The sequence below is a fragment of the Pongo pygmaeus genome, chromosome 14 (assembly GCF_028885625.2).
Source record: "Pongo pygmaeus isolate AG05252 chromosome 14, NHGRI_mPonPyg2-v2.0_pri, whole genome shotgun sequence".
Classification (NCBI taxonomy): Eukaryota; Metazoa; Chordata; class Mammalia; order Primates; family Hominidae; genus Pongo; species Pongo pygmaeus.
In genome coordinates, this window is record NC_072387.2 from 50,711,487 (window position 1) to 50,723,960 (window position 12,474).

The window sequence follows — 12,474 nt, forward strand, 5'->3', positions numbered from 1 at the left end:
GGTCTCACTCTGTCACCCATCTTGGAATGCAGTGGCATGATCAAGTCTCCCTGCAGCTTCAGCCTCCTGGGCTCAAACGATCCTCCTACCTCAGTCTCCCTAGTAGCTGGGACTACAGTCAAGCACCACCACACCTGGCTAATCTTTTTTTTTTAAGTTTCTAGAGACAAGATCTCACTATGTTGCCCAGGCTGGTTTCAAACTCCTGGGCTCAAGCAATCCTCCCACACTGGCCTCCCAAAGAGGCATGAGCAGATTTGTGAGTTATTTTTAATATAAGAGCAGTGACCACCAAAAGCAAATACATTAATAATTGCCAACAGAAAACTCATAACTTCTTTAGATTTATTTTATTTCATACTTCAGTGATTACACTGTTATATACTACTTTTTGAACTATATATGATAATAATAATACCAGCTTTTTTTCTCTAATCCAAAAATTTCTTAAGTAATTTGCAATATCACTTATTTATAATTAATAAAGTAGTAATAGAGTCACAGCCTTAATTGATTTTAAACTATAAAATCTGTGATATGTCATTATTTCAACTATTTAATATGATACAGCATAGTGGTTAAGAATAGAGCTCTTCAGTCAAACCCTCTTCCACTTCCACCATTACAAACTATAACCAGAAGAAGTTGTTTAACTCACTTAGGCTTTCCTGTCCTCATCGATAAGATGGGGATAATAGTCATTTATGTCTCATAGAATCACTATAAAAACTAAATGAGAGAATACATACAATAAAACTACTTTTCTAGTTAAATAAATTGTAAGAAGTTTGTAACTGTTTTGTAAGAAACTTATTCCAAATTTGCATCATGGGCTTGATGCATTAAAATTCATGAAGGAGAAAATTTGGAGAAGGCATTAAAGCTTTCTTTTTAGACTTAAAGAATGATTGCAAAAGAGATCTGATTGGCCTTTATTATGACTTTAGTAATCTAAAAGGATTCACATAGAGCTGAATAACTCCTACCAGGTCTGTAATATTATATGGTATTATTTTAAAGATTTTACTAAAATCTTTATTCCAAAAATGCTGAAAATACACCACATCTGAGACACTCTGTGGTACCCTTCTGATTTGAGTGTTATACATTATTAAATACTTTTATTTAAAAATTGAGTCAGTAGTGGAATGACTGAATATTTTTCTAAGCATTTTAAAAGAAAAATGAAAATTACATTATTTGGTGAGAATAAGAAACTTAAAAGTCTTTAAATAAATTTGTTATATTCAGCCGGGCACGGTGGCTCACGCCTGTAATCCCAGCACTTCGGGAGGCCGAGGCAGGCGGATCACCTGAGGTTGGGAGTTCAAGACCAGCCTGACCAACATGGAGAAACCCCGTGTCTACTAAAAATACAAAATTAGCGAGGTGTGGTGGTGCATGCCTGTGATCCCAGCTACTCTGGAGGCTAAGGCAGGAGAATTGCTTGAACCCGGGAGTTGGAGGTTGCAGTGAGCAGAGATCGGGCCATTGCACTCCAGCCTAGGCAACAAGAGTGAAACTCTGTCTCCAAAAAAACAAAACAAAACAAATAAATTTGTTATATTCTTCTATAAATAATGTAATTTTCAAGACTTTTAAAAAGTCTCAATTATTGGATTAAATAATTTTTTAAAGAAAATTATATATTAGTATTCATTTCCTTTGCTGGTAAAAATTTTTTAATCTGCAGTATCTTGCCTATTAGTATTTTCAGAACCATAGCAGAAGATTTTATAAATCCCAAGGGTTTAATAAATATAAAATTTGCCTTTTTATATTTTATGAGAATATGGTTATTCTGGATTTCATCATAATCAAAGTCATACTTACACTTTTGAAAACCCCCTAAAATCTGAATAAGCAGCGTGCTTGATAAAACTGAAAACATTAGATACAAGAGGTTTTAAATATTGTAACAGATGCAAATATAATAATTTGTTCAACAGTGAATATGAATAACTTTGTATTAGCATAGAATTCAGCTTCCAGTGTGTGAAGCCTTCACTACATTTACTAGCCTTTCTACCCTGTGTGTGAAGCCTTCACTACATTTACTAGCCTTTCTACCCTCATTTCCACAATAAAATGAAGCCATACTGATTTGTTTCCTAGATTTATATTGAATAACTAAAGTTATTATTTTAAAGCTTTGCATATATAAAATGTTATATGAATGAAAAATAGGAGACAGAAAAATAGAATTTATTAAAAATCCCCTAAGTCAATCAAGAATATTAATTATAATTTCAGGGCATAATTGTCCTTTACAGTTATTTAAACAGTAATTTAACCAAAAAAGATAAATGATAATTTAAAAAAAATCAGCAGCATCAAATATGTCATCATGGGTATTTATGAATTTTGATCTTAAATGTTTTTTTTTTTTTGCAATGGGGGGACTCATTTTGTTGCTCAGGCTGGAGTGCAGTGGCACAATCACGGCTCATTGCAGCCTTAATTGCCCAGGCGCAAGCAATTCTCCCACCTTGGCCTCCCAAGTAGCTGGCACCACTGGCATGCACCACCCATGGCTGGCTAACTTTTTTTTTTTATTATTATTTGCAGAGACTAGGTCTCACCATGTTGCCCAGGCTGGTCTCAAACTCCTGGGCTCAAGCTATCCTCCCACCTTGGCCTTTGGAAATGTGGGGATTAAACCACCACACTTAACTGATTTTTAACACTCACAAAGATTTAGTATAGTAAATACTGAATATTGTAATAAAAAATCATAATCTTATTACGTCTGCATTTTTTTTTTTTTTTTTTTTTTGAGATGGAATCTTGGTCTGTTGCCAGGCTGGAGTGCAGTGGTGTGATCTCAGCTCATTGCAACCTCTGCCTTCTGGGTTCAAGTGATTCTCATGCCTCGGCCTCCCAAGTAGCTGGGACTACAGGCGCGTGCCACCATGCCCAGCTAATTTTTGTATTTTTAGTAGAGACGGAGTTTCACCATGTTGGCCAGGATGGTCTCGAACTCCCGACCTCAGGTGGTCCGCCCACCTTGGCCTCCCAAAGTGCTGGGATTTCAGGCGTGAGCCACCAGGCCTGACCTATTTTTTAAATTCTGTCATTTTAAACGATAACTTTACAGGTCAGGGGAAAGTGCTTTATTTGACAATAACTTGTCTGGAGAAATTTGTTAACTAACAAAATTCGAGTGCCTGCTGATCACTCTCATTTCTTAGTTACCATAATTACAGTCTGATTTGTTTTATTATTAGTGTTATGTTATATTAAGCAACTTGGTAATTTTCAAGGCTCATTACATGAAGCACTTTATTATTATAAAAGTGTGATTTTTTTTATCTTTAGTGGGCTGTTTGATTTTTAATGGCAAAATTTTCAAAAAGCTATGAAATTATACCATTACTCTCTTTTATGTCCTGCTTTTCTCCTTAGAAGCCAGATATTGACTGTGGATATCAAGTACTTATTTGTACTTATAAAGCACCCTGGGGCATCTGTTGCAGATAGTTTTAGGACTCCACTTTTGACAAAGACCATAATAGATGAAAAGTCCTAGAGATGCTAACCAACCAGTTTAAAGTAGTCACTTATGTTAGAGCAAAAGAGAGTAAGTCATTGTAAAAATTTTCACCAAGCTAAGCTTCCTTTTGATGGTGTTGTGTCTTCACACTTAGGATTTATCAGCAACAAAATTCAAGTGAAGTATTATTTTCTTTTTTTTTTTTGAGATGGAGTCTCACTCTGTCACCAGGCTGGAGTGCAACGGCATGATCTTGGCTCACTGCAACCCCCGTCTCCCAGGTTCAAGCGATTCTCTTGCCTCAGCCTCTCGAGTAGCTGGGACTACAGGCGCGCGCCACCACGCCCAGCTAATTTTTGTATTTTTAGTAGAGACGGGGTTTCACCATGTTGGCCAGGCTGGTCTCGAACTCTGGACTTCAGGTGATCCACCTGCGTCGGCCTCCCAAAGTGCTGGGATTACAGGTGTAAGCCACCATGCCCAGCCTCAAGTGAAGTATTATTTTCTATATGAAGTCTGTGTTCTAGTTACACACTCATTTATAACAAAAATGGTGGAAGGGAAAGAATTTTTCAAAGTACACAAAAGAGAAGGTAAGCAAAACATTTCCAATGTGTATACATTATTATCATTATTATTATTGTTATTATTTTTTGAGACAGAGTGTTGCTCTGTCTCCCAGGCTGGAGTGCAGTGGCATGATCTTGGCTCACTGCAACCTCTGCCTTCCTGGGCTCAAGCAATTCTTATGTCTCATAAGAATCCCGAGTAGCTGGGATACAGGCATGCGCCATCACACCTGGCTAATTTTTTTTATTGTTAGTAGAGACGAGGTTTCACCTTTTTGACCAGGCTGGTCTCAAACTCCTGACCTCAGGTGATCCACCACCTCAGCGTCCCAGAGTGCTGGGATTACAGGCGTGAGCCACTGTGCCTGGCCTAGACTAATATTTTTCAAGGATAAACCAGCTCAGTTTAACCATCCATTTGTACATAGACTAGTCATAATACGTGAAGCACTTTGAACATTTGACTAAAGACATCTTAGTTATTTTACCTGAAACTTCTGTTTTTGTGTTATATCAAATTAAGACAGTTTGAAGAGAATGGTGTGTAATGCAAAATTTGTTAATGATTGACTTAGAAATCCAGAAAATCACATGAAAAGGAGATACTTTGCATTTAAATTTACCAACACTTACCTTAGTATGTTTCCACTGAAATGCTCTCTACTTTTAACTGTTTAGCTAAAAGTCAGGAGCTGACCTAATATCAGTATCCACTAATATTTGTATATTTTCCTTAGAGAGATAAATGTGTTTAATAATAGTCAAGTTCCAATTTTCGTAAGTATGGTTAATTTTTCAAATAACCTATAGTTCACTTGTTTTTCCATATATGTGCTGCTTTTTTTCCCTAGTTATTTCCTCCAATTTCTCTTTTATAAGTTCCTTTTGATAATATGGCTGGGGAGATTTAGTGAAGCCTGTAGTGACAACATCACTTCATCATCCCTTCTTTCTACATTTGTCATTTGGTCATCTCAACATAATACTTTCCAAAGATAGGGCCGTGTTTGTGACCCTCACCAACCTATTTTCCATGATGCCTGGCTGTCTTGTTGGTATACTTGCACTTTACAGCCCCCTGGATCAACTTTATCGTACTGACATTTTCAGACTTATAATCAGTATTTTATATGTGTAGAAAAATACAATACCAGAAATGTACAGCTTGATGAATTTTCACAAATTAAACACATTCGTATAATCAGCACCTACATTTAAAAATGGGATGTCACCAGCAGACCTGCTACCAAATTTTATTTGCTTCCCTCTCTCCCTGTCTTCTGTGTGTGTGTTGTCTGCCTTCTCAAGCAGTAATTCTTTTGCATTTATTTCTTTTCTGTTCCTCTAAGTAGAAGTCTACTTATAGCTGGTAAAAGTGCTTCATAAATACATAGCCATATTTGTTTTCTAGAATACCATTACTGTTGTTGCAGAATAATTTAATCTTTTAAATATATTTGTTTTCTTCTACTTCCTCCCTCCCTTTTAAAATTTTATGCTGTGATTTCCTTTAATCATTGGTCCAAAAGTTCTTGTCCACTTAAAAGCAGTTGCTCTTTTTTTTTTTTTTTTTTAGTGTGTAAATTCAAGGCTCACAAAAGATGTGCAGTGAGAGCAACAAATAACTGTAAATGGACTACCCTGGCCTCCATCGGGAAGGACATTATAGAAGATGAAGATGGCGTAAGCTGCTGCTCTGTCTCTGCTCTCTTCCCAGTAACTCCTCTTTTATGTTCTGCTCTTGTGGAAGCTGAGAAAGATAAGTAGGAATGCTTATTATTAGGATTTAATAGAAGGTTTGGTTGATTCCGAGTTTTTATTTTTCATTCAATCCTTCATAGCTTCTTTAGCTCTTAGATTTTGAAGGAAATCTGTTGTGAATAGGGCTTAGAAGTGGCCCTTGTGCTGGGCTGTTGTTGTCGACCTCTGATGAACTCTGAGATGTTCTTTAAGGCTTAGCTGAGATGTTCACTCTTCAGACTTTGGGGTTGCCTCTCAACAGTGTACCTCCACTTTCAAAACCTTGCCTCCGCTGCACCATGCATATAGATTTCTGGGAATGCTTAGTGATCACTTTATTGTAATCCCTTTACATGCCTCAGCTAAATCTACCTGAACCCTGAAGGGCAAGGCTTTTACCTTACTTTTATATTCCTTGAACATTCATAATAGATGCTCAATAAATGTGGGGTAAATGAGTGAATGCTATGCATGAAACGTACTACTGACCCCCTAGAGTGAGAAATGATTCAAAATCTCCCCTGGTGTAAGGTTGGTGTCCGCCAGTCTTCACCTGGCTGCCCTTTCTTCCTTCTCCACAGGTCGCGATGCCTCACCAGTGGCTCGAGGGCAACCTGCCTGTAAGTGCCAAGTGTGCTGTCTGCGACAAAACATGCGGCAGTGTTCTCCGCCTACAGGATTGGAAATGCCTTTGGTGTAAGACAATGGTGAGGGTTTTGGAATCAGTTCATCCTTTTAAATTAGCTTCTTTCCCTAACTTTGTCATCCACATGGTTTAGAGGCAAAGCAAAGAATTTATGACAGAGCTGAGCCTGGTAGCATACGCATCTCATGATGGCATCCTTCTTTCCTTACAGTATAGTCCTCCTAGTCTGGTCATTGTTTCAAATGCCCTGTAAAACTTACTCTTGTTCATCCATGTCCTGTGCCTCAGAATCTCTTACCCATGGTTGTATTGTTTTTTCATTTTGCTTTATCAACACAGTGATTTGCTATATTCGGGCCTATTTTACTACCTGAAAGCCCTTCTCTGGTATGTCACCAAATTTTGGTTGACATGTGACATGTAAATTTGCTACAACCCTACCAGTGCTCTCTGACAGAGGTGAACAGCACATGCAGCCGAACATGAAGCCAACAGCTGATTATTTATGCCAGATATGGTGAGGACAGGGCCTCTGGACTGTGTGAGGACAGTCAGAGTAGGAAGGAGGTCATGCAGACAGTGGCATGGGACTGAAAAACTGCAGAATGAGGAGGTCGTGGGTGTGAGTGTTCATCTCAGCACTGGGCGATGCTGCTCTACGATGATAGTGATTGCCTTGCACTGGCGCTGACTTATTTGGTGGTTTTGAGTCTTGTCTTTTAACATTGCTGGCTGAAATTTGGAAGCCAGCCTCAAATTTTAACATATGGAAAAACTATTGTTTTTGGTATGTATGGTGTAGATCAGCAAATGTAAGAGATGTGTGATGTATTGCTTTCCTAATCAATGAGATTGTCTGATAGGCCACAAAGGAAAATAAGTCCTACCACTTTTTAGTTAGGCCTGATAGGTAAATCTGTGTTTCTTCTCTTTGTCCTCATGCTTCTGTTATTCTTCATTGATTGCCTTTTTTACTAGCCTTAGATATGTTACTAATACTTTTTCTCTTATCTCATTTAATCTAATATATAGACTGTAACAGGTGTCTCTCTTTACAATCTTAGTGCAAGCCTAGCCCCCAAAACCTTCTTATGCCATTTTTTTATTTTAAAGGAATTCTACCCATAAACAAGATTTTAAATCATCATTCCACTTCAGATTTCTTTTTGAGAGGACAACCACTGATAACAAATTTTCCTGCTATTTTTATTGGCCTGTACATTTACTAAAGTCGATTTCTCTACTTCTAGAGCTTCAACTGTTCACTTCCAATGTATTAGAAAGAAAACACGGCCGGGCGCGGTGGCTCACACCTGTAATCCCAGCACTTTAGGAGGCTGAGGTGGGCGGATCACAGGGTTAGGAGATCAAGACCATCCTGGCTAACACAGTGAAACCCCATCTCTACTAAAAATACAAAAATTAGTTGGGCGTGGTGGTGGGTGCCTGTAATCCCAGCTACTCGGGAGGCTGAGGCAGGAGAATTGCTTGAACCCGGGAGGTGGAGGTTGCAGTGAGCTGAGATCGTGCCACTGCACTCCAGCCTGGGCGACAGAGCAAGACTCTGCCTCTCAAAAAAAAAAAAAAAAAAAAAGGAAAAGAAAACACATAATATGTGATGAATTATTTTAGAAAGGTTTTATGTAAATTTTTTTACCTGCAATTTGTATATCTTTACTTTAAAAAAAAATCAGTAGTTTTTAAACTCTGTTAACTTTAATAGCAGGAGTTAATTAGGTTTATTACTTGCTCATTCTATTCACCGCTAACTTTTAAACATTTCTTAACTAGAATAGCAGTGGTATTACAGATGGTAGAAGGGAGGATGCCTTTTTTCCTGGCAAACTCAAATTTCACCTTGTGACATCATTCCTGCCCCACCCTGTGTATGTTGGATGAGCTACCATCACCTTATAGCACCTCTCTTATTCTTGCACTTCGTATGCACAACCATTTGCCTGTTTACATATTATTTTGCCTTTAAAACATGAGTTTCTGGCCTGGTGCAGTGGCTCATGCCTGTAATCCCAGCACCTGGAGAGGCCAAGGCATGTGAATCACCTGAGGTCAGGAGTTCGAGACCAGCTTGACCAACATGGTGGAACCCCGTCTGTACTAAAAATACAAAAACATTGGCTGGGCACGGTAGTGCATACCTGTAATCCCAGCTACTTGGGATGCTGAAGCAGGAGAATCGCTTGAACCTGGGAGTTGGAGGTTGTGGTGAGCTGAGATTGCACCATTCCACTCTAGCCTGGGCAACAAGAGCGAAACATCATCTCAAAAAATAAAAAATAAAAAACATGAACGCCTGTAATTCCAGCACTTTGGGAGGCCGAGGTGGGTGGATCATCTGAGGTCAGGAGTTCAAGACCAGCCTGGCTAACATGGTGAAACCCCGTTTTTACTAAAAATACAAAAATTTGCCAGGAGTGGTGGCAGGTGCCTGTAGTCCCAGCTACTTGGGAGGCTGAGGCAGTAGAGTCGCTTGAACCCTGGAGGTGGAGGTTGCAGTGAGCTGAGATTGCAAGGCTGAGGCAGTAGAGTCGCTTGAACCCTGGAGGTGGAGGTTGCAGTGAGCTGAGATTGCGCCATTGCACTCCAGCTTGGGCAACAAGAGCGAAACTCCATGTCAAAAAAACAAACAAAAACATGAGTTTCTAACAGCAGGATACCTAGTGCCTGAAACATAGTCTATGTAGTAAAAAAAGAAAACAAAATAAAAAAGCCTATAGCCCTATAAGCCTAATGAATCAACTTATAATATTTCCTACTGTCATCCAGGTCTGTGGACATAGTTTTACCTTTTTTGTAAAAATTGTGAAGATATAATTTGATCATCTGCTTTTCTTATTTAGCATTATTATAAATACCTTTCTGTTTTGCTCCATGGTTCTTATACATTTTAAAATTACTTTTAAAGCTATCTGTGTGTGCTGGTTTTTCTAAAATGCATTTGGATTGTTAATTATTGTAAAGCATAATAGAAAACTGTCTAAAAACAGGTCATCACCAGAATTAGAATTATTATTGAATTTTAGTTATTCTCCCAAAGGTTTTGATAAATACAGGTTTAATTATACCAGATTTCTAAAAGGACTAATAAAATAAAGTCATGTTAAATAAGAACTTGATGAAAAGTGTCTGCTTTTACTGGTTAAAACATTTAGAAGGCTCTCCAGACAAGTACACTAACTAAATTGCCTGGGTCCTACTTAATAAGTTATCCTTGTTTTTGTTCTCAATAGTACCTTGCATGACCATGAAACTCATTTCTACTGAAAGCACATTTACTGGGTGCCTGTGATACGCTTCACTTTCCTTTACCTTACAGAGCAGCAGCCCAGCTGAGAAAATAAGCATGGGGGTACTTGTAACTTTAATAATAGGGAAATGTCATAAAAGAAATGTGAATAGAAAGTTATGGGATTACTGCAGAAAAAGCAGGCACTTTATAGATTTTATCTTTGTTAAATTTTATAAGAATTTTTATAAGAACAAAATAAATGTTGTGTCATCAGTTTACTTTATGGGCAATGTATTGACACACTGGTTAATTTCCCTCCTTCTTCTTCCTTTTCCCCTTCTTTTTCTCTTCTCTGCCTCCCTTCCTCTGCACTTGGTCTCTTCTCTTCCTCTCTCTTTGCCTTCACCACTTGTTCATTAACTATATATTCACTTATTCATTAACTATATATTCTTCTCTGAGATAATTACAAAAAATGGTTGCATGGACCAAAATCAAATTTCCGTTTCTAAAATGTTTAGTCATTTCCTGAAGTATAAATGTTATACCATTTAAAGTAGTTTATGAATTACTGAACATTTTGTGGTACAGTTGATTCTAGATTATCAGTTCCTTAGATGTGATTTATAATGGCAGAACATTATTTTTATGATTCTTGAAGGTATGTTTGTTTGTTATTAGGTACACACTGCCTGCAAAGATTTATACCATCCAATATGTCCACTTGGTCAATGTAAAGTATCTATCATACCTCCAATTGCACTAAACAGCACCGATTCCGATGGTATGTAGCAGTAGTGTAAGTACGTATATTTCTGGTATATTTAATATTGATACGTATATTTCTTTTCCTAGAATAACTATGATGGTAATTGACTATTGTAGTCAGTTTTTCTAAAATAATTCCATTTAAATTGCTGAAAGTACATTCCATTTTTAAAAGAATATATTTAAGTGAAAGTTGTAGAATGGCTATTAACATTGGCGAAATTACTGTATATAAGACTTTTAGATTTTACGTTTTAGTATGAAATAAGATCATTACTCTGTACTGCAATACAATCTGAAAAGGTTAATTTTTATAAGTGTTTTTTTTCCTCTATAATTGAAACTGCCTTTTATCATGGCTGTTATTAAAATCTGTTTTTCTGTAATTTCATTGTAGGAATTTATATTCCTATAAATGCACTTTTCCCAAAATCTTACAACTTAACTGTAAAGTGCTGAGGAACCCCTCTACAACACCGGTTTTGGGATTGCATACTAATTACTTCCTTCTAAGCAAACAGTATTACAAAGGCTTTTTACCATGTATAATGCTATGCTGTTTTATGTAACAGACTTGAGCAACTGTGGATTTTGATATTCATAGGGCTCCTGCAGCCAGTTCCCCAAGAATACACAGGGAGGACTGTACTATTATTAATGTCTTGCATTGATATCTTGCTTTATGCTTTTCAAACTTTTTAATTTATGCCAATAGATATCTTAGATATAAGTTTATAAACCTGAAGATATAAGTTTATAAACCTCAAAATATGTGACTTTTTTTAAAACCTATGCTATTAACAGCCCTCTCCCCCAACCTAAGCCCTGATTTTGTTTACTATAAATTTTAAAATATTCTCTCAGACTTCAGAAAAGAGCAGTTAAAATACTTTGAAATATTGAATATGAACATAAGAATTACATACAAACATATATTGTATGTAAATAGTTAACCTATCTCTATTTGGAGAGCTAAATTATAACTTAATGCTCCAGTTTTTATAAATTTATTTTCTTTTCTCTGAATGTTTGCTAATAATTTAAAAGAGAAAGCCGTATGTATTGATCTTGTATTGTGTTTTTTTTACAGGTTTCTGTAGAGCAACATTTTCGTTCTGTGTTAGTCCTCTATTGGTTTTTGTCAATTCTAAGAGTGGAGATAATCAGGGAGTAAAGTTCCTTCGTCGCTTTAAACAGTTGCTAAATCCGGCTCAGGTGTTTGATTTAATGAATGGAGGTCCTCATTTAGGGTAACTGATTATTGATAAATCTTATTTGAATACAATGTAGGACTAGGTGTTTAATGTGTTTGGTTTTTCAGCTCATGCAAATTACAGATTCCTCTAGATCCCTCCCTCGTTTTAAAGCTCTAATTATAAGTTTTAACACAACCTTTTGGATAGTTACACAGCTGTCTTGTATAAATTCCTAATTTCTCAATTCCAAAATTTGTTTAGAAAATGTTTTAGAATATATTCTATGTCAAACAATACTAACAATTTCTTTAGCTCCAAGAAAGATCAACTTGCGTAAATATAGAAATATGAAGTAATATTAGAAAATGATTTGCATGGAAGGCTGATATTGATTTACATATAATATAAATAATCGATTATTAAACCAAAGTACAGGGACTCTCATGGCTGTCAAGGGCAGTTCTTCAAGGATCTCAGACTCAGTTCACATAAATGACAAAGAAATACTTTTGTTGATGATTCTTTTCAGCTTTCTGGATGTCATATAACTTAAAATCTGTAAGATAAAATGAACTAAGTGGTATTTTCACTGAGGAAAAATATACCTTTTGGCACTTTCAATACATTTTTAGGGTATGCATATGATTTTTCTTAAGAGGCGATATTATGTCTTCTGAACCAGTGGCCTTCAAACCTCTATCTAATATACTTACAACAACTCAGCTTTTCTCTTGGGTTCCACCGTTACCTTAAAGCATGAACGCAGAAGTAGAAATGGGGATTTTTGATACCAGAACCTGAAAAGGCATTTCGTG

At 36.8% G+C, this 12,474-nt stretch overlaps 1 protein-coding gene across 9 annotated transcripts in view; it reads left to right on the forward strand.

Annotated features, from left to right (window-relative positions):
* Positions 1–12,474, forward strand: part of DGKH (diacylglycerol kinase eta) — a 203,389-nt gene that overhangs the window by 116,144 nt on the left and 74,771 nt on the right. For 8 of the 9 annotated variants that reach the window (XR_010123554.1, XM_054446619.2, XM_063650787.1 and 5 more), the window contains 4 exons: positions 5,639–5,745; positions 6,384–6,509; positions 10,377–10,479; positions 11,554–11,713. Coding sequence is in view for 8 of the 9 variants with exons in the window: in XM_054446619.2 (XP_054302594.2) it covers positions 5,639–5,745; positions 6,384–6,509; positions 10,377–10,479; positions 11,554–11,713 (496 nt within the window). In the remaining variant the exon portion in view is untranslated. The remainder of the gene's footprint in view (positions 1–5,638; positions 5,746–6,383; positions 6,510–10,376; positions 10,480–11,553; positions 11,714–12,474) is intronic. The other variant, XM_054446620.2, reaches the window with a different exon arrangement.